This window comes from Leptonotus elevatus, chromosome 7, assembly GCF_054856555.1.
Source record: "Leptonotus elevatus isolate MCC_2025b chromosome 7, RoL_Lele_1.0, whole genome shotgun sequence".
In the NCBI taxonomy this organism is placed as follows: Eukaryota; Metazoa; Chordata; class Actinopteri; order Syngnathiformes; family Syngnathidae; genus Leptonotus; species Leptonotus elevatus.
The window spans coordinates 17653066-17678127 of NC_141245.1; the positions used below are offsets into that span (position 1 = coordinate 17653066).

Genomic DNA, 25062 nt, shown 5'->3' on the forward strand with positions numbered 1-25062 from the left:
CCGGATTTTCCCCCCAAATAACTTTATTGAACAATTGTAAACGGGTTATCTCCAGCCAATGCTGTAGCGTGACGCCATCGGTAGGCGACCCCGATACAATCTGGCAGCCCGATCACATCTGGAACCGACACCGGTCCCAGATCAGCTCATTCAATGTATAACCCATCTGTATGTACTTCATTGAAACATAGTACACTAGTACACTAGTTAGGTTTTGTCACTATGTTGCTGCTCAAAATGAAGAGCAGTAAGTAGAGCTGTTCAAAAGTAACCAATGAAAACGATATACACCAATGTATATTGCAGTTGTGGACAGTGAAAAGCAATAAATATTAAGTTGCATCCTGGATTATGTAACATTTCACAAAAGACCGAATGAGTCATCACAAAGCAGGCAGCAGCAGCTACTTGGAAGCCAGAATGAGAACTTGTGCAATGTATGCTCTTCTTACTGTAACATATTCACATGTCCTTTTTCAAATTTTTGAGAAGTGTAAAGTGAAATAGTGTCCTATAGATGATGATGATGACGTGACACTGGCTGGGACATTTTCGGACATGTTTTATTGTTCCCGTCATAAGTGTTAACATAGGAATGTTCGACAGGTTTGTTTATGTGCACTAACACAACAGTTCCATGAGAGCGGAATTCAAAACCTCCCATTAATCAATAATGACAGTCGATACAAAAAGTTCAGAATATTTGAGTCACACAACAATTTATGGAATAAACTAACACTATACACAATACATATACAGAAATATTTGGCAATGCTGACCAGCTCCGTCTCACTGAAGCCATGACCAGCAAGGCGTTCAGGATGAATTAGCGGGCGCTTTAAGTTAAATTGATTCCATCAAGGCTGTACATAGTGTTCGATTGGGGGGTGGGAGGGGGTTAGAACAAACAAAAACAAAAAACTAAAAAACTCCTTTTCGCTCATATGATTTGGCTAAATCGCATAATTAGCCTTTATCAAGCACCAGAGTCCAAGAATGAAACGTTTTTAAATAAACAGATAACCTTCCTTTTGATTGACCTAATAAACTTCTATACTGTCTCTCTATATATAATATTATATTGTTACTTCATACAAAATGGAAAGTGTGAATGTAACAATTAGCTGGTTGTTGGTGAATAAGTCATTGTAATGACCACTTTCTGGATGATTAGTAGGCAGTTTAACTTTAAGCTAGGAACAAAATATATGTACTGTATTACAAAATGCCTTTTCAATGTTGGGATTTGGCTAAATGTTGGAATTAACTCAACACTACTAATATACAACACAGTAAGTAGTAAACATTTAAAAAAATTAAAGTGTATTGTGAATAGAACTAAATGTTGGTGTGACAGCGGTACGGGCTATTTCCAGGTGGGAAAAGCCAGCGGCTAAACGAAAACACGTTCCAGGGAAAGGCTTTTTTTTTTTTTACGGGTGGAAAAAAATGCTTGTGTAGCTTCGTGTAAACAAAGTCTAACCTTAACCCTAAGCCTTTATGAAAAAAAAAAAAGTAAATGTGAACGTAGCTGGATTTTGGTGTGATTTGGAACAGACTATTTCCTGGAACAGGTCAGCTAGATGAACCAAAACCCAGGAGCAAGACTTTAGGAAAATATTGTTACTTCTTACAAACTGGAAATTGTGAAAGTCACAATGAGCTGGTTGTTACTAGGGCACTTACTAGTTTTTGTATTCATTAGAAGGCAGTTTAAGATAGGAATGCATATTATGCAAATTAAATTATTTAAGGGAAAATACATTTTCGAAAATGGGGTTGGGCTAAATCTGGAAATAATGTTTTTATTCTGGGATTTAAAACAAATATTTTTTTGTGGCCTCACGTAAACAAGTCCTGTTCCATATCATTACTTTCAACGAATTGAAATGTGAATGTAGCTGTTTTTTGGTGTGGCTGTGTAAAGACTGCTTCCTAAAACATTTAGCATGTATCTTTGTGAATACAGACTGGGATGGAGGCTTCATTTCGGAAAATGCTGGTTGCAGGTGTGACTTTACTGGATTCACACAAAGCAGTGGTGGAACGCTACATTTACTGCTTTACATTTAGGTCCTTTTTTTTATATTTGTACTGTACAATTGTACTTTGCTGGGGTAGATTTAATGCAACATACTTTTTACTTTAGAGTATTTATATTGAGGAGGAAAAGTACCTTTTACTGTGTTACATTGAGCTACCTTACACTATAAAAGTAGACATACACTTTTAGATTTATTAATATATTACTGCTTGCGCAATCTACATGTTCAGTTTTTTTGTTCTAAATAAGACTTCCGCTTCGGCACTGTCAAATGGCTGTTTGACCAATTCAACGGAATTACTACTGATGTTTGACTCCATTTGAGCAATCTAATGGAGCCTGGCAGTTAAATGCCCACACAGTCTCACATAGATGGAAAGTCATGAACGTGTGAGGTTGTTGCGAAACCTAGTAAACACAACAGAGAAAAACAAACGACAATGCAATTTTTCTTTTTTTTCTTTGCCTGGTGAGCCTATTGTACGGTTAGTGTAAATGCAAAATTAAAAGTTAATTTAAGACATTTTTTTTTAAATGTAGGATTTGCTGTATTTTTTTTATGGCGATTTGCTGGTACTTTATAAGTCATATTGTTGGGCAATATCTGAATTTGCACATTCCTTTTTATATTTTTGTTTCTTTGATGTCCTTGCTTTTAATACAAAAAAGAAAAAAAAATCAGAAGTTACTAACCTCTTGAGCTTTTTTTTCGATGCATACTTCGTCTTACTCAAGTAATTATTTAGAGGACTACTTTTTACTTGAGTCCTATTATTCTGAAGTACCTAAAGAAAGTAGTGGGTACAATTTGTGTCTACGTTACCCACCTTTAATTAGAAGGCTGTTGAAGCTAGGAACGAGATAAATGCATTAGGTGGGAAAAAAAATGACTTTTCAAAAATGGGATTTGGCTCAGTCTGGGAATGAGGCTAAGATTTTATTTCCCTTTCTTAAATACGCAAGCGCGGCCCAGCATAAACAAGTCCTGATTACTACCGCTATGTAATCTACGTACTACTCAACTACGTAAAGTAAATGTAATATATTGTTACCTGAAACAAAATGGAAAGTGTGACGTCGCCGTTTAACTGGCGACCGTGGTCCAGACTACTTCCTGGCGTTTCCTTCCCTCATAGATCGTCTTCGATCTTCACCTGCACCGCATTGGACGGGCTGGCCGGCGGCTCGGTCTGCATGTCCCAGTTCCCGTTGACCAGCATGTTGAACTGCAAGTCGGCGTAATGGGAGAAGTCCTGCGTGTACAGGCCGAAGTTCTGACTGGGGTTGGCGTCCATGTTGGGGAAGGGCGCCTGGTTGGCGTCGGGAATCGCCGGGGCGCCGGCTGTATCCGAAAACATGTCCACGAAGGCGGGCATTTCCATCAGCTGGCTGAGGAGGGCCATCTCCTCACTGTCCATTTTGGCGTCCGGGGGCTCGGCGTAGCAAATCTCCCCCAGAGGGGCGGGCCCCGGCTGGGCCGAGCAAGGTGACATCATTGCGTGAGTGAAGTGGAAGGACTGTTCCGGTGCGGCTGCACACTCGTCGGCTGTCATAAAGATGATAAATAATGGTAGACATTATTGAAAAATAATTAATAATAATCATGATTTTTTCTTACAATATTGTGAATAATTATATGATTGTTAAAAAAAATCTGTATTACAATAAACTATACCAGATTTATTATACATAAAGGGTTCTTGCAGGAATCACTAAGTGGAATTTTAGACCTTTTTGAGACCCTTTTAGACCATTAGGACAAACATTTTAGACTAACAATTGTGATTTTCATGTCTATCGATGTTTACCAACGCGACACCTTTCAGATGTGATTAAGACAAGTTAGTTGAAAAGTAAACTGGCAAATTGCAGCTGCACCCCCCCTTCCACACGTCATGAAGATTATCTTAACACTTCCCGCGGCACCTACAAAATAAAAGTTTCCACATAGGACAGCTTTATTGTGACAAGGTGTGACAACCGTGCATGCAACGTTGTGCAAATTATATTTTCATCTGTCAAAGAGCGCAGTCAGCGCACGGCTGTTTGTTTTTGGATTAATTAGGATGAACATGTTCAAAATTACTACAGATGGATGAGCGGGTGTCAGAATTTTAAGACTTGGGTAAATTAAATTTTAGACCTGGGATGAAAACAGGCCTTAAAATCAAATTTCTGAATTTTAGACTTTTTTTTTTAAGACCCCGCGAGAACCCTGTACATAAATATTTTGGTCTTTGATTAGTCTTACAGTAAATGAAATGCAGATTAATTCATATGAAAGACTTTCAGTCTTCTGTGGCTTTATCACGTCGACTTTTCATGTTTCATCAAATAATGACATAAACTTGTGAACTGCACTGTATAAATAAATGAATAAATAAATCAAATATACATATCCATAAAACAAACCCGGCTGAATAACCCAAATTAAATTGCGATTTGAAAATTGCATTAGGGTCAAAAAAGTAGCGACGATGCCGTGACGCTCACCTGTTACGTTGGCTTTCTCTTGGAAGCTCATGTCGGACTTGATCTTTCTCTTCCGCTTCACCTCATACGGATCTGAAAGTGGAAAAGTTAACAACAACATTCAATTGCGGACCGCATCAAGGTCTTTACATCGGTACTGTTGTTTGATTGGACAACAGACAAATGTTACTCCAGTGTTGGCAAAGGGGCAATAAAATGGTTGTAATCCGGTCTACGCTTGCTCCACAGCTGTGAGATGACAATACAAGCCTTTTTTTTTATGTGTTTTATGTATTTGCCGTATGTTTTATTAATTGAATTTGAACTGTTAATTCAATGTTACAATTGAGAACAAATATTTTGTTGAGCTGTGTCGATTCCGGTTTGCACTTGCTGCAAGACCGTAGTAGACCAAGTAGCTAGTGCCCTACTTTTTTGACTGACCCGGATTATACGGCAGGTACGTGAAGGCGACCGGCTCGCTCTCCATCTGGTCGGAGAGCCGGCGCAGGGTGACGCTGACTTCCGCTTCCTCTGTGACGTCCTGGTCCTGGTAGGGTGGCGTCTTGAACACGATGGCGATCTGCCGGTGGACGTCCGTCTGGGCAAACTCGCCGTTTGCCTTCCACGAGCCGCGCCGGAAGATGATCTCGATGTCATCTGCAGGCGGTGAAGCGAGTCGGCGCGTTAGCTGAGCCTATTTTTCGGCGAGCGGATGACGTGGCCGTACCTTTCTGCACTTTGTCGCACAGCATGTAGATCTCGGTCTTGCCAGTGCAGGGTCCCGAGTACTGGTTCAGCTGGCTGATTTTTAACTGGGATGTCGTGGTCGCCTCTGACAGGGAAAAGCAAATCGTACACGCCATGAGCATCGGAAAAGAAAATTGGTGATGGTACTCCTGTAACGCGATTCATGAAAATATATTCATGATTAGTAATAGACCGATGTTTTTTTTTTTCAAGGCAAATAACCGATATTCATTTCAAGTAAAAGAGAAAATATTAACGTCAAAATTTTAAAAAATGTACTTTTTCTTTTAATTTAAAAATTTGTTTAAAAATTATAACAAAAATTGCAGGCAGCCTCGAAGGTCATCAGCATGTGTTAAGCTAAATTAAAAACTAAGCAAGTCAATTTTTCTGTAAATAAAGTTTTCCAAAATTTCAACAGAATTTCTTAATTATATGTTTTTTCCCTTTATTTAAAAAAATAAAAAGTGTAGGGAGTTCCCATTGTCAGCTATTTTTTTTTCTTAAGTGGACATTCAAATTAATTCATGAACGAAAAGTATCCTGTATCTCACTGAGCGACAAATGCATGCGAATGTAAGCTAATTTAGGGTTTTCGTCAGTGTTCGTAAAAAGTTTCAAAATATCTTCGCAGACAGTGAAAAATTATTTGAATATGTTTGAAATGTCTTTGCGACAAGTAAAAACTGTCTGTGAACAACTAACAAATCCTGATGAAAACAGAACATTCGCTACGTTCGCAAGCATTCACCGCTCAGTGAGATATCAGCTTTATCAGCCTTCAGATTCGTAAAAGGCCGATTACGATATTTGGCATTTCCGATAATCGGCCGGTCCCATTATCGGTTTATTCCGAGTTATGATAACCACGATTATTATACTGAAAGAAAACTAAAATTGAAAAAGCATTTTTAACAAAATAAAATATAAATGAAAACGCTTTCAAAAATACATCTTATGTTTATAAAACTAAGAATAGCAAAAATGTTCTTCATTTTCGTCTTTGATTTCATGCGAGAGCTTTCAGTGTAATATGAAGGAGGAGGGGGAAAGTAGAATAAAGAAGGAGATTTAAAAAAAATTGCTTCGATTTCGATTAGTGGTGAAAAAGGACTAAAGTGACTTGACTTGGCCTCAGCTAACTTGGCCATACTGGGTTGGATATCCGTCAACATCTAAAGTTTGAAGAAGATCATTTGAAAACTATTCTAGCTCAGTGCCAGAGTGTTGTGTGTGTGTGTGTGTGTGTGTGTGTGTGTGTGTGTGTGTGTGTGTGTGGGTGTGTGTGTGTGTGTGTGTGTGTGTGTGTGTGTTGCCTACTCTTGTCATAGATGGGGTTGGACACGACGGGGCTCAGACTGTCCGTCGTGCCGTCCTCCCACTCGAGCTCACACTGGAAACACAGACGCACGGCGTTCATGTCCATGTCCTCGATGCCCTTGGAGTGACCAGCTAGGTGACCAGATGAACGGATCATCATTACACACCATTATACACACACAAGGATGTGCGTGCGTGCGTGCGTGCGTGTGTGTTCGTGTTTAAGGGTTCGTCTTACTTAGAAAGGGGTCAATATTCTGGCTTCTTCTTTTTTGCAGTGAGACGTCAAGTTCTTTCCTCCTCACACACTGGATGCCCAGGTTGGCGAAGCTGTCGAATTACACAGAGCGATCAAACAACTGTTGAAGAACGCGTGTTTGAAGGGCGGAGAATGAAAAACGATAACAAATACATGCTAAGAAAAAAAAAAAACATGTCTGGAGATAATGGCTGCACCTGTGGCGTCGGTTGCTGTGAGGGTTCAGCGTCACCACGCAGATACCCGATTCTATCGGGCAGTCTTTTCCCACTAGGCAGTGCGGGTGCGGCCGGTGCGGGGGGTCTTTGGTCACCAGGGAAACGGTGACCGTCACCTTCTTCAAGCCATCAGTGGAACCTTGGATCTGAAAGCAGTATGAAATAAGTGTGCGGGTGACTCACTGCGCTGTATTATGAATAAAATGCATATACAATAATTTTATTAACAACGTTTTAATAATATTTATAAAAGTAATTTAATTAACAAAAGTAATAATAATAACATCAATTATTATTAACGCATTCACTCCCAGCCATTTTCACTGAAGCAACCCCCTTCGCTCCTGGCTGTTTCACTGGATTTTGACTGATTTTGCAAGGCCCACAGAATATTGTGTTCTATTGCCGTTTTGTAGCAATTAGCATTAGAACATAGCTGAGTTTCATCATTAATCACAAACCTGTTGAAAACACTGGGAAAATTAGCTTTTTTGCAACATGACCCTGGCTGATCTCTAATACTCTGCTGCCACCTGCTGGACGTTTTTTGTAATAACTACCATTGCTTTAAGCAACCTCTTCAGGTCAGAGGCTGCTTCGAAGCCTTCTGTATGCTCTAGCACAGGGGTGTCAAACTCATATTAGCTCATAGAGGAAAATATATTAGCAAGTGGGCCGGATCGGTAAATTCATGGGAGGCCTATATAGATTTTCGCTATTTGCGGGCCAGCTCTAAATTGCGGGGCGCAACTGTAAATATATTGTCTTAAAAAATAACACAAATACAAATGGAACGCGGCATTTTTATGTTGGTCTATGTTTTATTTATTTTATTTTATTTTTATTTTTTTACAAACTGTAATTTAGTTGTGTGTCAATAACACCCATAGCAAAAATAGTTTTTTTTTTTTTTTAATCACTTTACAAAATCACCTTGCGGGCCGGATTAAACCGCATTGCGGGCCTGATTTGGCCCGCGGGCCGTATGTTTGACACCACTGCTCTATCATGAAAACACACATGAGAAATGTATAAATACGTCTTTGGGACCATGGCAATATTTAAAATAGAATGTGTTTATATATGTTATTGGGAGCAAATGAGTTAATCATTTATAATATTATTAATACATAATATTATAAAAATAATAATATAAGAACATTTGAAACAAAGAAATGCAAGTTGGATCCAGTGGAACACGAGTCCAAGATGTACTGGATTATTTCTGGTGGTTCTGTTTATTTCTATCGTAGAAGGTTGCAGGTATCACGATTAACTGGCAAGTAAAGATCACGTTACAATGCTTATATCTCTATATTGCATGACTGAGTGTGCTGGATTATTTTTTTGTCTATTATTTCTCGTTTTTCTGTAGATTTTTGCCAGGTGTGAGTACGTCCTTGTTGATGTGGACTTTTTATTTTTTATTTTTATTTTTTTAACCGAGCCACAATCTCCAGGCTCCATTTTGTCATACTTGTTGACAAATGGTCTGGTAAAAAGGCGTAAAACCCCAGTTTCACACTGAAAAGCGGTGGAAATTACTGGGGGTGTCTGTCACATCTTCCATACCTCTATGGCAGGCTGAGTCTTGTTGCTTTCACACCCGGACGCGCCCAGGATGCTGCCGGCTGAGCGGCCCTCGCACACATAGCGAAACCTCATGCCTCGCTCTTTGGGCTGCTCCACCACCACCATCTTGGGCTTGTCCAGATTGCGCTCCAGCATCTCTAATCCAGATCGGCTCTTAGAGGAGGGCTTTGAGGTGGGCGGGCACTGGGCGCCGCGACCGCGGCGGGAGGAGCCGGCTTGAGGATGGGCGGGCGGGCGTTGGGACATTTCCCGGGGCGAGCAGAGCTGCTGCAGCGGTGGGGTGAAGCTGCAGCTTGACTAAAAGAAAATCAAATCAAAACTATTAAAGTACATGACTTGTTTGGTCTTCGAATGTCTCTGTGACAGTGATGATCTGATCACTATTAACTTTGTAAAAGGGAACATTTTGGATGCAGCTCTTGTATTGGATCTCATCAGACTGCACTAAATTATGTATATATTAGGGGTGTCAGGGGATTATAATTTTTAATCGTAATTAATCGTATGACTTCAATAGTTAACTCACGATTAATTGCAAATTTTATATCTGTTCTAAATGTACAATAAAACATTTTGTCATAAGTTTTCATACTCTTGTTAGCATAAAAGTGAAAAAAAAAACCTAATACAAATATGGCTGCAACGTTTAGTCATTGATACAGTAATTTCATAATAATTAATAAAACTGAGTTAAAATTAAAAATATGTACTGTACTATAAAAAACGAGTGTGATATTGATTTGTTTTGAGGTCATTTTTTGGCCACTAGATGGCACAATTGTCTTTATAAGACGTTGGTGACAGCTCAGTACATTTTTCTTTTCATATTAAGAGCTACCTATTCTTTAACATGAAGTAACTTGTGAAATTCTCTACATTTTTTAAATTGTAATATACAACTTAACCCCAGTCTCCACAAATCTTTGCATTATTATTACATTCATTACTGCTATATTTTGACATGGACGTGTCTGCTGGACTGGAATTCCACCGGTACAGGCGTTCCAAGTAAGGGGCGGTCATTAATCGAACGTTAAAAAAAATCAGTGGCGTTAAAAGAACTTGAAATTAACTCAAAATGAACGCATTCATTTTGACACCCCTTGGATGGAGGGATGGATAATAGAAAGAGACATATAAGCGCCTAAAATGAATCTTCAAATATAACTACTGATATGTTTGACAAGCGCAAAAACTGCCAAATCAACAATCATTCTGAAAACCAGACATCGAAATTTCCAATTCACCTAAAAACAAGTGACCCGCGCTGAATATGACATCATGCAGTAAACATGCAAAAGATCCAACCTCCAAGGAACAAAGAGGAGCAGCAGTCTAGTCACCAGCAGGAGTGGGAGAAGAAGACGCTGCCTCTCAATATACCATCAGGCCTGAGGTTAAAACATGCTCCTGTTGCTCATACCAGGTCGCTTCGCTCGAACCAAAACACGGTACACAAAAAGGCCTGAGCAGCGCCAGCCGAGAGGAAATAGGAAATCGGCTCACAGTGACGACCAATGGAAGAGCAGCTCCTGGCCAAGAATGTGACCTTTCACCCCCTCGGGCGGGCTTGGCCGGTAGAGGAGGGCAAAACGAAAGTAGGAGTCATGTTACAGCTTGGCTTTGCAACTCCTTCCATGGAATCTCGTTACTGAGACGTCACTTTGACAACTGTCCCACAAATACAGCCCATTTGCCGATCCACATGGTTTATGGTAAGACCTGCCTGACTGCTTTGTGCTGTGGCGTCATCCCCAAGAAGTCACATGATTTCTCTCAACACAAATCAAGTCCAAACAACAAGTGTAATCCCTGTTTGAAGTGTTGTTACTGGGATAGTGCTGGCAGATACATGCAGTGTTTCCACATCTTTATGAAGACTGACCTCAAATTTGTCATTAGAAAAACAACACAGAACATCACCCAAAAATAAAAAAATCACAAAAAAGTATCAATACTGAAGGTTCATTGTGCTCTCTAACCATTAAATTTTCCTGACCATCACTAATACACCACACCATATATATATATATATATATATATATATATATATATATATATATATATATATATATATATGAATATAACTATTTTTTATTAATAAATAATTATCAGACAAATGAAGTGAAATATTCCATTGTAATTAACTGACTTGGCTCAAATGTCAAATACAGTCAAACATCAAAAATTGACAACAATCCATTCAAGAATGCTGCTTGACTTCTTACCGTTGCACGTAATGGATATGCGTATACTATCCCAGGGTCACACTGTGGCCATCAGACAACATTTAAGTAACTTCATAACATTATTTTAGAGTTCACCAGATCCGATCACATCATCGAGACCGATTACACAATTTTCAGTTGATCAGTATCCAGTGAAAGAGATCCGATTTTTCAAATATTTTCTCAATCTTAAATTTAAGTACAAGAAAATTCTTGGTCAGAATTCTAACCGTACAACCTGAAGAGGTTCTACTCTATTCTGTGTATCACAATGTATATCTTTCTAAAATAATCCCATGTCCTCCCTGTTTATTTAGGTCACCTTCTCTTCAAGCATATAGGCAAATGCACCATTAGAGTCAAAACCATAAAGTAACATGAAAAGCCAAAGCATTTAATGTGATGTGACATGTAGACTCTCAACTTTAACCAAAATCATTACAGTCATTAATCACAGGATTATTCTCTGGACTTGGATGAAAAGGCCTTTTCTTCGCTCAACCCCCCAACCCCACCCCCCGGTGGCACCATTGCTTGAATTCTGAATGAGTGAATGGGTCATGTCACACAGTCTGAAAGCATATTTGATTCACTTTCCAACAATATCCATCATTCATTCTAGAGATGAAAGCCAAAAATAAGCCACTTTGATCACATGATCTAATAGGCAGTATTAATACGGACGCCCACTGAGCAACCAATCCCAACTACAACACTGACCTGACACGCGGTGCCTCTCGCCACCAGCACCGGCTGAGATGGTGGCGAGGAGGCGGAGCATAGACGGTGCACCCTATGGTTCTGGCTGCGCAGCTCGGCAGGAGGGGGCGGCGGTCTGGGGAGGGATATGCCTGTGTGGTCCTCTGTAATAATCTCCTGGATGAGGTCTGGGACGTAAAAGTAATTTGTTAGCACCTGGGAGGAGATGCGTCATAAGATAACAGTTCACACACCAGAAATTCAGTGATTTCATTCCAATTGAATTTCAATACTGAAAAGCAGATGTATCTCAAATTATGTTGTCTAGTCAAACTTAAATACTACAATAAAACCACAAATCAGGATAAAATAACATAAAACTATAATGTAAAAACAACAACATTGAATTTAGTCATTTTAAACAAAATTCTTAATTATATTTTTGAAAAACCAAAACATCTTTAAAATCAAAACAAAACATTTTCATTACAAAATTAGATTTTGAAAAGTGAAATTAATAGAAATGAAAATATGTTCTCAGCACAAGACAAAATGGCTGCCCCGTGAGATGGATAAAACGGGTGGATTTTTCATCTTAATTCATATTCCACAAATACATTATATATCAGAATACACTAGTTACAACATACTGTAATTTATTTATTTATTTTTTTACTTGACATCCCTTTTGAGGCTAGCACACAATGCAAAATACCACTGGTGAGCTAAGCAAAGCAGCTTCAATGTTGTTGCAGTAATTATAAACCTTTAAACAACTTATATTTAAACATAAGCTATCATAACAGATGTAGAGAGAGCATAGTACAGTACTCACAGGTATATGTACCTTATCCTTTGCAAAAAAACTAATATTACTGCAGTTTATTTGCAACAATCTTCTGTTTCATCATCAGATCTACATTTCATTTGAATTGCTATGATGCATACTGTTTAAATATTTACACAGGTTTTTTTTTATCGTTGCTACATAAAAGTGTTTTATTTAGGTTTTTTTTGGGGGGAGGCTGGCAGGGTTTAATGGGGTTCAATTAAGGGAAAGACGATATGAGATAAAGTATGAGGAGATCTAAGTTTAAGTGTTGCTTGGTGTAAAAAGTTGGTTTATATCCTCTGCATCTGGTCACACCATGACAGCTACCTTCACTTCTCCTCTCCTCCAGATAAACAAGGACAGAGAGAGAGAGAGAGAGAGAGAGAGAGAGAGAGAGAGAGAGAGAGAGAGAGAGAGAGAGAGAGAGAGAGAGAGAGAGAGAGAGAGAGAGAGAGAGAGAGAGAGAGAGAGAGAGAGAGAGAGAGAGAGAGAGAGAGAGAGAGAGAGAGAGAGAGAGAGAGAGAGAGAGAGAGAGAGAGAGAGAGAGAGAGAGAGAGAGAGAGAGAGAGAGAGAGAAAGTAGAGCCAGTCTTCCACTCACCAAAGTCTGACAGTCCTCTTTCTGCGGGGCAAACAGAAGGTAAAAAATCGATGAACAAGCGAAAAGACAATAACAAAACGTGTTCCACAGTTGACAATTAGTGTGTCGCGTCGAGAGTAGTGTGGGGGGGCTAATGGCAATGATGTCATCTCACACACATCTTGATACACTATACGTTGAAGGCCACTTACCGGGAGTACAGTGAAAAACGTCCATGTCTCCAAGAGGCACCAAAACAGTCACTATGAGTGGTTTTACTCTCAATAAATTAATTATTAGTCCTCCACCGCGCGGGTCAAATGGTGTTCAAGTGTCTACAAAAGCCTCCAAAGCCATGTGAGGGAAGCACAGCGATGACCGCGACGACGAGTGGCCCGAGTACTGTAGACAGTTTGCAGCACTTTCGGCGTTTCCGCAGCAGCTGCCCGCCGATTGGCTGCTCGCGGCACTGGAAATCCCCAAACGTCACTTTGCTCATCGTCCAACTATTCGACCGCCCCTGCCAAACTACAACAGTACAGTCGCCGAAGCGACGCGTTTAGCTGTATAACCAACGAAGATAAGTTGAAAACAATATAAAACGTTCTTAAAAAGTAAAATTAATATTTTAACGAGGTTTTTCTTCGACACTTTTCAGGTTCAGATATTTGGATGGATTTTCTACGCGTTTATTATGTCATCTTACCGCGACTCCATCAAGGCGGGAATTCTATCAACGTTTTTAAAAAAGTTATATTTTTAATAAATTAAAAAAAACAGATACACCGTAGAATTTTACTCTTCTACTAGTTGAACTACGTTCTTACAAAATATTTTATTTGTTATAAGAGTTTGCCTGTATTGTGTGGCATGGAGTTGTAAAATGATACTATCACTACATCGTGATTAGGGAGCGACACCTGCAGGTAATTTAGTGGTAACAGCGCTTTTAAAAGAAATTGAAAGTGAAAGTGGAGGGAAGCTCAACCCTTTTCCAGGAAGGAGATGGTTGGGTTACGAGTAGAACAATTATACCATGCACAGATTGAGAATTGGTGTAAAAGTAAGATGAAAATAGCCACAGTTAAATAGTGTGGTGTTAATTAAATATCAAGTAAAAGTTGTTTTCTCTAGCAATGTTATACAGTACTGACATGAACAATCCTACTGGAGGATCCAAATTGAGTTTTTAAAGCAAAAATATCCAGCACACCCATTGATATGAACACCCATCCACCCTCATGGCAAATCTCATAATTGAGCCAATGTGCTAACTAGTAACCACTATTTCAATGTGCTGCACTGATCTGCAAATTGTGAAATAAACATAAAATTAACTGCCAGAGGCCCTTGACTCAAACGAGTCAATCATCATACTAAAACGTATAATTCAAGCCAAGTTATTTTTCTACTGTAATACTACTTAGCATTAGCAACATGAATTATATTTATTGATTTTGCGCAGTAAGTAGAGAAAATAAAAGTCTTTGTGTAGTCATTTTCAAACACACTTACGTTTTACTATAAACATGAATGCTCAAAATTCAATATGTAGCAACATAGAACTTTCTTGGAAGATTTACAGCCCTCACAATGAGAAAAAAAAAAACGAGACAGCAATTATTGTGTGTGCATGGGAACTGCTTTGGAGTGTCAAGATGAAACACCCAGCCGCCGGTGGAGGGTTACCGATGTTAGATTTGTAAATTAGATGTTGCAAGACACCTTGGACATTGGCACTCAAACTAGCTGGAATTGTGTACAAATTGAGGACATACAAAAGAATGAGTCAGTGAGGGAATACAACTCATTGACAATATTAATATTTATATTAATACCAACAAGGCTGCTTTTTTTCTGTTCCAGTTTAGAACATTAATAATTTGTTTAAAATTAAAGGTTGTAGTCATGGTCTTGTTGCTAATGTCCCGTTGGCATCATCCCGAGGTGATTTTCCAGTTTTCCAACATCAACTCTGTTCTCACGTGGAATGAAAATAAAACATTCACATGGATTTACACAAAGAAGAAATGCTTCACATGGCTTCTTTCTTCCATGTATACAAAAAAAATGTCAGCCTCATATCCAAGACACTGTACCCTCCCAAACTCAAACAGAATACAGTACATCACGGTTTGTTTTACTTCACTTGAACTGCAAAAGGAGAGGGCGGGGAAGAAAAATTAAAATTTACCAAGTCAACAATGAAGATGATTCTCTGTGGATCCATACAGGAATCAGAGGGACAGTTGAACTGCATTTTTTTCTCTTTTTAAAGCGATGTCCATGACAGCCGACCCCACCTGCCTAATTTCCACAAGTCCTCTCTGTCCCGGCGCCGAGGGTCAGGGAGGCCTAACATGGGGGGGAAGGCGTCAATCGTCCTTCTTATTCGTTCTTTTTCTCCTCCTCTGGTTTGTCTGTGATGGCTGCCACGTCGGCACCGGCTGCTGCAGTGTTATCCTGCTGGTGGTCCGCTCCGCTGGTGCCGTACTCATTGACCCTGTTGGGGTCCACTCGATAAATCCAGCGCTGATACAGGTAGATGAAAAAGACCACATCTGCAGAGGACATAAGTGTTTACTTTAGATGCCAGTGGCTTTGATTTGACAGTCTTCAGTGGGGTAGGCCTATTTATTGTGCATATTCAATTCTCCATAACGCTTGTCTTCATTGCTCCAATGAACTCAATTGCTAACAAAACAATTTCCTCATAGATTAAGTAAAAATGTATTTAACAATTGATACCGTAAATTAGAGTGTATAGAGTTTTACCACATTTGTCTTTTTTCTTCTAATTTGTTTGCGTACACCACTCTTGTTAATTTTTCCAATTTAACACTTTTCTGGTGTAAAAAAATGTCTCTCAATCCATAAACCACAGCTTTACAGATGCTAATCTGTGGTTTGTGATAAAGAAGTTTACCATGCCACAACATGGGATCAGTGGTAGTACAAGTACTAACAGCAAATGGATAGTTGTGTTAATTCAGATTTAACAATAGATGTACCGTCTCTGAGGCATCCTATCCTGTACATCATGGGCATCTTGATGACAAATGCAAACAGGTCATCAATGAACGTATTCAGCGCCTTGTATGTGAGCATCCTCCACGGGAGGTGGGCCACTGACTTCATTTTGTAGTTGATGAAGAGCTGTGGCGTCATTGTGATGAAGCCTGAAATGAGAGAGAGAGAAATGAGCCTGCAAACCTTGACGCAAGCAGAAAAGCATCAGTGATCCAAGACAGGCAATCATTTGCCTGTATAAGGCCTCCTGCACACCGAGCAACTTGCGCAACTAGTTTTCACGAGTCCGCCGTCGGCTACTAGTTTTGCTGCAATTCGAAAAAGCAGTACCAATACAGTACACACAATTTATATAGATTGTGTTTTACAATTATTAGACTAGATATCAAAAAAATGTATGTACCCGTGGCTAAAAAGTCCCCAAATGCATGGGAGCTTCCACAACAAAAATGTCCGGCTGCGAAGCAACAGTCAATCGGCTCCCGCCAAATTACTTATTTAACTAAATTTAGAATTTCATATGTACCGCTGCCTGAAAAAGCAAAGCACAATGACACATTGTTACCTTACTTACCAAAGGTTAGCAAGAAGCCGTAGAGCATGCCAAGTACCCATGAGTACCAGCCTTTGTGCTCGACGTACAATAAGCTGTAGACGGAATAGCAGCCAAACAGAGGGTAGAGCAGCCACGACAGGTACTTGAAGGCCATCTGAGAACAGAACCAGAGGAAGCAAGTCACATAACACACCATCATCACATTCAAAGAAAGGAAAAAGTCTCAAGTAGTTTGGCAATGCTCTTGACTTACATCGTCATAGATTTTGGTGGAAGACTGCACATATGTGGACTTGTCTTTGAACACCAGTCTCGGGATGAGTCCTGCGATTTTATTCTCTTTGTCCAACTGTGGAGAGATAAAACAGGTTTTGATATAGAGAACAGCAACACTCAACAACAACAACAAAAACTCAGTGTAGTTATGACTTACTTTGACATCCATGACCTTGGTGATTTTCCAGAGGTCAATCAGAAGGCCGATGAAGACGCTGACCTGTACCACAAAGTTGGTCTCGTTGTCGAGAATGTACAGCAGCACCACCAGAGACTGGAACACGCCGAAGATGATGGAGCGCACAGACAGGCCTTCCAAAGACTGCCTGCTGTTCCAGAACTGGATGTCTTGGGAAGGAAAAAGCAGATGAAAATAGTGAGGGACGTGTCAAGACAAACTGACGTGAGCGTTGTTGTGAATTTACCGTTCTTAAAAGCCAGAAACTCGAAGATGCTATGCACGATGGAGACCACGATGGTGAGTCCCAGGAGGTAGGGGTTGGTTTCCAGTAGGGCCACCTTCAAAAATATTTTAAACTTAAGACTACGATTGGATTTGAAGCGGTTACTTTCAAGAAGATTCCACTCTACATTTAAGACGCGTACTTCAAGGTTCGCCGTATTTCGTCCGCCCTACCTTGACCGAGTCCTGATCCTCGTCAGACTGCTCGTAGGTGTCCTCGGGCAAGAAGTTCCACATCGAGCGAGCGTTCTGGGCAGCGTAGAGCTGCCAGCGCCACAAGGACAGCGGGCAGTAGTTGAGGCGTAGCGGCAGTGTGGTCAGGGTATCATTGATGGGATAGTAGTCCTTCTGAAGGTTCCAGTAGTCATTGAAGTACACTATTGGGTAGTAGTCGCCGCTCACCGCATCAAACTTCACGTCTGGTGGAAGGAGGGGAAGAGGGACATCACAATGCATCTCTGAACTCATCTCAAACGTTCCAAAAAAGGAGTCGTAGTGGAGAAACTTACGCTGGTCTAGCGGAGGTGGGACCGAGCCTTTTACCCAGGCAGTGTGGTCATCCACCATGTTGATGGTGAGGTTGGGGTGCCAGTGTGAGATGATTTCCACTGGACCGTGGCTTTCTGCCCGCTGAGGAGATGAAATTGCAAAGATGTCAAGAATGCACAAACTTTGGGCAGTTTGGCCAACACCAAGATTTTTTTTTTAAATTATAGGTAACTGGATAATCTCTTAACTGGCAAAAAATAAAAAATAAAAAATAAAAATAAATCGCCACACAGCGACTGTGGTCAATATGGCAAAGAGGAGGATACTAGGCAACATGCGAGGTGACACAGAGAACGGATCTTTTCCCCTCATGTAAATATTTTTACGTCAGAAACAAAAACAATGCAATTTTGGAGCGTCGGAATGATTTAAGTGATTACTTGGAGCCAGTCACAAGAAGGAGTCATGCCTTTATTACCGTGTTAGCAAAAGCTTAGTGATCCAATATGACGCATCCCGACTTGTGAAGGAACTCGGGTTACGACGCCGCTGTAGGAATAAAAACTGACATAAATGGCGGCCCCACCTTGATCATCTCTGGATCTGCTTCAGTCTCCCCTGTGAGTAGATTCTTGGTCTTCATGAACTTTCTACGCTTGAATTTGTTTAGCACTGAAAGCCAAAATGGCACAGTCAACACAAAACCTCAACCACGGAAATTTCATGCTTAAAATCTGGAGGACATCATGAACTTACTTTGTGACGCATGAACCGTTGCCAGTCTGCGATACTGCCCTTTGCGCATTGGGTCTGGGTGCAGTCCACTTTTCGCGAAGTAGACGTGTATATAGAGGGAGCCGTTCTGCTGCACCGCCTACAAGTCCACACGAAAAGTTAAAGAAATATCACTTGCATGCAACCATCCGCTAGCTAATTAAGTTTACCCTGCATATTAGCTGTTTGGCATTGGCAAATCCTATTTACAGGTCATTTTGGAACCTATGCTATTAGCTGGAAAAAAAAGTCAATGAAAGTATTTAACATCATTTATGGTCTCATAATTGTGTACATTGTAGATGTATGGTGTTGATGCTTTTTTGTGATGTTGAAGACCACAGTAAATAAATCAATTCAAAGTGCTTTGCTGCCATCTTATGGTATCTGTAGAGAATTACAACCCCGTTTGGGGGGGGGGGGGGGGTCTCCATTCCCTGCAAATAGTGGGAGTTTACTGCAAACGCTCTTCCACCTGATCCCACCCCATGCCTCCAATGGTCTCACCTCAGGGATAGCCATCTCCTTAGAGTGCTCATAGCAGCCGTCCCCGATCTCCCCCGTGGACCAGTCTCCGTAGACTAGGTCCCGGTGGAACCAGAAGAGAGAATCTGTGTTGTTGAAGTCGGTGAACACTTCCTCCTGGGAGATGTACACATACATATCCTGCAGGCAGGGTGAGAAAATAAGGTTGTTTAGATGCACAGGGGGACTGTTTTGACTCTTTATTGCTCAAATACAAGTGACAAGGGGATCTTAAATTAAATGTTCCAATTTATAATTAGATGAGTGTGTGTGTGTGTGTGTGTGTGTCCAAAGACACCTTTATAATATTCATAATACCATGAGGGTGTCCTTAGTGAAGAGGTTCCTGCTGGGTACTCTGGGTGCCCCGGCAGGTGTGTTGGGGTCTGGAGTGGACGGCCCTCGACGGAACCAGCTACTGATGGCCCAGATGATAAAAATTCTACAAAAGGTAAAATATTTGGCAGGGCTTAAGAGCACGAGTGGGCAACCTGTGGCATTTGACACGGCCTGCATAAAAAAAACCTCAGAGAAATGACGAGCGTAAACCACATGATGAGTGGTACAACAAGTTTGCCGCTTATCTGATTAACCGTTTCACATTGTGATGATTCTTGCAAAAGCAGCAGTCAAACAGTGGCATGGCATTGCTTTACTCTAATTTGAATATACAGCAGTTCACTTGGCTTGATTTGGGGGGAGCGTTTTACAGATTATTATAATTAGGGATGGGCAAGTACAGATATCGGGTCAGCACCCGACCTTATTTCAAGGTATTGGTACTAGCGACGGTGGCTGTCCTCTTGGGGCGGTTTTTTGATTGGTAAATAGAAATGAGGAAAATAGAAATTTGCCATTAAATTTCATGCCATTTAAGAGAAAATGTTGAGATATATAGGTATTTCTTTTAAATTATCTTTCATTGTTTTGGGAGGGGAAATTTGTCCAAAACGACTTTTAGCACGTTGGCATTTCTTTCGCTCGAATGTTCTGGCCTTTCAGACAAACTGGCAAGAACCTCTTATATGCCTACCAATTTAAAACCATGCCTAACCAATCAATTTGTCAGCAGCAGTAAACAGTTGGATTCCAGTTGACGAACGTAACCGAGCACGGTGGTGAATTGAGTTAACTGCACTAAAGTAAAAATTTCACTGTAATCCATCAAAGAAACCATGTTATGTCTAATGATTTTTGTCCCTAAACAACCACTTGCTTGACTCAGAGCAGCCATTTTTATATATTTACTCTATAAATTTGTCAGATAAAGCTAAAACACTACAATTTGCTAGATGCATATATCGAAGAAAACTGCGCCCACAACACACTGTTAATTATATGTTAATCTCTCTCCTTTCAATAGGATCATAATTGTTATACTTTAAAATTAAAGATAGACCAATATGCTTTTTTCAGGGCCGATACCGATTATCGTAGTCAGGGAGGCCGATAACCGATTTTTGAAGCCGATATACATTTGCAGGAAGAAAAAAAAGTTGGTGTCAAAATGTTTTATAATAAAATAATAATAAAAACTCCAGCACTTAAAGCACATGTTTATTTAACAGCTTTTGTGATTTGCAACATGTTAAAGATTTTTTGTTTGCCATCAGCTTTGCACCAACTATAATGCCAACTCCCAAATAGCCACTAATTCGCAGGCTAACTGTTAGCTTGTGGGCTAACCATTCACCCACACGCTAACCCCGGGATAACTCCCAAATAACTGCTAAAAAACAGCTATTAGGGTTAGCCCGCGAGCTAATTGTTAGCTAGCGGGCTAACGTAATAGTCGTTAATTCGCGAGCGAATAACTGTTAGCTCGTGGGCTAATTGTTCACCCACACGCTAACCCTGGGATAACTCCCAAACAGTCGCTAAAAAAGCCGTTTATCCGCGAGCTAGTCGTTAGCTCGCGGGCTAATAGCCGCTAATTGCTGCTTATTGGCTGTTAGCATTGCACGAGCAACCAATCAGATGGTGCCGTGGGCGGGTCAATGCTGCAGAGAGTCAACAGCCGCTGACTCAGAGCAGATGATAAAATATTGGCGCTGATCATCTGCCGGGTCTCGGTCTATCCCTATTTTAAATTACTCCCCCCAATATATATTGCCTGTATGTACCTGAATAGCACTCCTTTAATGACCTGCCAGGCATTAGGCGCTTGCTGCTGCTGCTGTTGCTGTTGCAGTTGGGGGTCTTGTGCATTTTCAGTCGTCTGCACTGCTTGGCCGTCTGTTGTCGCAGCGCTTCCATTACTGCTAACCTGCATCACAAAACAAGACAAGCTCAATGTAGCGTTAAAATGGCTTCTACAGAAATGGTCGAGTGTAAACCCGGCTCAATGCCAGTCAAGCAGAATCATATCGTTATCTGTTATGGTTCCTGAGATACCTTTCTATCAAAAACAGTCAATTGTGTCTTTTTTTTTTTTTTTTTACAGCTAATATTTTCCAGAATGTTGATGTTGTAACATTACATTGATTTTGTTGTTTTATTTACACACATTTCTCCTCTATGATTAGTGGGAAACCAATTACATTTATTTATGTACATTTACAACTGTATACTAGCTCAGAACACAACAATCAATAGATTTTAAGTTAATTAAATTAATTCTGGGAATCAAATGATACGCGAGGCAAAAACAGGTGACTAATCGACTAAGATCCAAGTTGTTACATTTGTCAATATAAGGATGAAAGAAATGTTGGCAAACTTACTCGTTTCAATGCATTTCACCCTTCAATGATGTAAAAAAAAACAAAAAACGGAACTGTCAAGGGTCTACCACCCCAAACAAGGCCACTTTTCTATTCAAGTGACACAACAGACAAAACACAAGAGCACATGTAAAGTCATGGGACCCGTTTGCTATCTCGACATTTAATCTTCCCCCTTTTGTTTTCAACGCATCCGAAACGAAAGGGTTTGCCTTTGGCAAGCGGAGATACGACATGGCAGTTAGCGACAGCAGGTAAATTATTAAGATGAGAAAAGTGAGTACTTTAAGGTCTGGAGATAAGTCACCAATTCTTCATATATAACATTTTACAGCCCTGAAATGGTGCAAATGGATTTTGTTTTACACGAGGCATGGATGTGTGGCATGTCACCAGCTTGCTTCAGAACAAGCACACACATACAAATAAACAAACACACACGCACACACGGGGGTAGTTATCGGAGGAGGTTCAATCAAGACAATAAATAAGCAACTTCAACAAGGTGCGCGAGGATTAAAAATTAACCACTTGGGAAGTTGAGAAATGGCACTCTTATAATGGTTAATGTACTTTTCTATTTCCACATGACACTGAGTTTTAAAGCAGACGAAACATGGGTTTAATTGATTACAACATGGGAGAGATGATCATACACTGACCAGTTTCTCACAAACCAACAGTAAATTTTAAACTGATTCAATACTAAATATATTTTTATCAAGTAAGTTGAACCCTCAATCGAACCTAACTAACAATGGAAACAATGTAATAATTGATTGCTCCATTTTGCTCACTTCCTGAAATTGTGCAGAAGCCAAGCCTCAACTTGAGAGCAGAAAAGACCAGACGTGAGTTTTGTCTCCAGGCTGACTCGTTTTTGAATTTAATTAGCTGTAATGGTCATTTATCACCCAAGGCAACGCGAGTCATAACTAGCTACCAGCTCTTTGGTTCTTAAAAGTGGACATTAGCTCAGTTTGCCATGGTTGACGTCATGTCAAAACGGCTTCTTACAAGATCAGATGTCTTTTGAAATGTGTTATTTAAGCCACTGAGAAATAGATTTGAGTCATTTTAACCTAAAAGTGAATAAATTACATCACTCGCTGCCAATGACGTCAGAATTTGGACTTCTCTTTCAAAACCCAATGAATATTTTATTCTGTGATGTTGAAAGCACGGAACCAACCAGAACAAAGACTAGACTCACTTATTTTACAAAAATAAATTTAAAAAAATCATTTCTCACTCAACGCAATAAAACATGGGTTGGCTTCAGTCCGTAAGGCGTAGAAAACAAACTTTTGAAAAATGAAACATGTCAAGCAGAAGAGTGACTTACACGCAATATTTTTTGTTTTGTGACACCTCAACTGAGAAAAAGGGCATTACGGTAAAATATTAAATTTGACTCACCTTTGAATGTTTTTCGACATCCGAGATTTGTAGTGCATGTAAAAAAAAAAAACTTTAAAGCCAAGGGTCCAACGCAGTGAAACTAAAAATAAATGCCGCTGTTCGATCACCTTTTCAGGTTGCGCAATCTAGCGTTTAGCGAATTGAGTGACCACTGCCAACAGTGATGGGTAACCACATGCCTATAATGAGTGTTTCAACTTACATATTCCTTATCCTTCCTCTTTCATGATATATTGAGAGACTTGATGTAGGGCTGAATCATCAAATTCAAATTGACATCGCAATGTAGTAGAATGCAATTTTCAAATCACAAACAGCTACTATGGAAGTGACAAATCTCTCAATCTTTTTGGTCAGTCCATAAATTTATAGTGTATGTTTTTTTTAATAAAATGTATAACTTATTTATTTCATGTCTAGATAAGTTCCATGCTTAAGCACTGTTCACGTTTACATAACGTCTCATGAAACATGCAAAGTTTAAGTGATAAAGATTGTTCAATTGTTGTTATGAGAATTTAGAAAAATTGTTGACTGTATAAAAGGCTGCAAGTCAAATTGTTTAAGTACGTTAAAAACGATAATAAGTAGATAAATTATCTGTCTCTCATGCTACAACCCGAGACCTAAACATTTATAAATAATACATTTGAAATTGTTATTGCAATATTGATTGTCGTACGTCTTGTGTTTGTTAACGACATGGGAATCGACATCGAAATATTAAACTTTTCATATATTCCAGTTTATTTCCCTTTAGACAAATAGATGATACTTACTGGGATGATTGCACATCAATTTACAATAAAAGCGCAGGCAATATGATCCCAAATCCAAAAACAGTATTATTTTTTTTTTTAATGCAAAAATCTGAAGACAACCACAGTTACTGTAAATACACGTATCTAGAATACGTAATAATTGGTCATATTCTACATCCCCCGATTTTTATTACGGCAATACTTTAAATCACTCTCCCGCATCAGACGTGTGGGGACCGTCCCGAGGCTGCGTGGTTCTCTCGTCCGAGGCCTTGTGATAGCTAACTGACACCAGGGAGCGAGTTAGTCACGACCTTAGTGGTCCTTCCAAGGGGGATGTGTCCATCAGTATCACTCTCTCGCGACCCCTCGTCTTGCACGCCGATAAGCGTAAATTTGCCAATAAGAGCACCGGAGAAAGGGGGTGGGGGAACGGGGCGAAGGGGGAGACGCGTTTTGAAAGCAACCGGCACTGGCAAACGTCGCTCGGCCGCTTCAAACGGTAACAGCGTGACACTCGACGTCGGAACGAAAACGTGACCCTCCTGTCACCGAAAATCACAATCAGAGCGAGAATGTCAAAGTGGGAGTCGCTGAGTTTACCTCGCCATTGCTGACGGCCGCTTTAGTGACTTGGCTCTCCTGGGTCGCCATCTTTCCTTGTCTCTGTCGCGCACACAAGCACACTACCTCGCTGGGAAATCTCGCGAGAGGAACGCCACCGGCGTGGTGGGTGTGGCCTAAGACGAAAAATGACAACGCGTTTTTTACGTATTTTGTGACGTTTTGTGATTTGCTTTGACCATGTTTGGTCGTATAAGACTAAACGTGCCTTTAAATGTAAATGGCTTTTGAAACTACTGTAAAGCACCCCTCTTCTAATCAAAACATATGTAAGAAAAATATTTCTTCTGTGTCAGGAAAAACAACAACCTGACATCATTAGCTACAAAAAAATTAATTAGCAAATGCCTGTAGGGTTTTACATATACTCTCTAATTATGTTGATGTCGTTATTCTAGTTATAAAGCATTTTAACAATCATACGT

The 25062-nt window shown here is 40.1% G+C and overlaps 2 protein-coding genes across 4 annotated transcripts; both read right to left on the reverse strand.

Moving 5' to 3' along the window:
• Positions 1-544: 544 nt before the first annotated feature.
• relb (RELB proto-oncogene, NF-kB subunit) lies at positions 545-13417 on the reverse strand. Of its 3 annotated transcripts, XM_086081188.1 has the most exons (11): positions 13207-13417; positions 13016-13036; positions 11605-11771; positions 8636-8953; positions 7043-7209; positions 6825-6916; positions 6587-6718; positions 5247-5351; positions 4961-5176; positions 4538-4609; positions 545-3590 (listed from the first exon to the last, which is right to left on the reverse strand). In XM_086081188.1, exons 1-11 carry the CDS (start codon positions 13229-13231, stop codon positions 3175-3177), a joined length of 1731 nt encoding a protein of 576 aa, XP_085937314.1. In that variant the 5' UTR covers positions 13232-13417; the 3' UTR covers positions 545-3174. The 3 variants fall into 3 exon arrangements, with proteins under 3 accessions (XP_085937314.1, XP_085937315.1, XP_085937316.1); XM_086081189.1 differs by lacking the exons at positions 11605-11771; positions 13016-13036; positions 13207-13417 and adding an exon at positions 9965-10225; XM_086081190.1 differs by lacking the exons at positions 11605-11771; positions 13016-13036; positions 13207-13417 and adding an exon at positions 9904-10225.
• Positions 13418-14801: 1384 nt separating this feature from the next.
• On the reverse strand, positions 14802-24748 carry clptm1 (CLPTM1 regulator of GABA type A receptor forward trafficking). Its single transcript, XM_086081527.1, has 14 exons — positions 24617-24748; positions 21231-21373; positions 19426-19549; positions 19090-19248; positions 18565-18682; positions 18395-18480; positions 17829-17949; positions 17494-17738; positions 17282-17375; positions 17014-17204; positions 16834-16929; positions 16599-16734; positions 16006-16173; positions 14802-15555 (listed from the first exon to the last, which is right to left on the reverse strand). Exons 1-14 carry the CDS (start codon positions 24665-24667, stop codon positions 15383-15385), a joined length of 1905 nt encoding a protein of 634 aa, XP_085937653.1. The 5' UTR covers positions 24668-24748; the 3' UTR covers positions 14802-15382.
• Between the last annotated feature and the right edge of the window lie 314 nt (positions 24749-25062).

Excerpts from the sequence above, each read along its gene's own strand:
- clptm1 (XM_086081527.1), bottom strand. The coding sequence starts at position 24,667 with ATGGCGACCCAGGAGAGCCAAGTCACTAAAGCGGCCGTCAGCAATGGC. Across the intron at positions 18,481-18,564 it reads AACGGTTCATGCGTCACAAA|TGCTAAACAAATTCAAGCGT; the intron begins GTAAGTTCATGA and ends TTTGGCTTTCAG. Across the intron at positions 16,930-17,013 it reads CCAAGGTCATGGATGTCAAA|TTGGACAAAGAGAATAAAAT; the intron begins GTAAGTCATAAC and ends ATCTCTCCACAG.
- relb (XM_086081188.1), bottom strand. The coding sequence starts at position 13,231 with ATGGACGTTTTTCACTGTACTCCCG. Across the intron at positions 13,037-13,206 it reads CGTTTTTCACTGTACTCCCG|AAAGAGGACTGTCAGACTTT; the intron begins GTAAGTGGCCTT and ends TTTGCCCCGCAG. Across the intron at positions 5,177-5,246 it reads GTGCGACAAAGTGCAGAAAG|ATGACATCGAGATCATCTTC; the intron begins GTACGGCCACGT and ends CACCGCCTGCAG.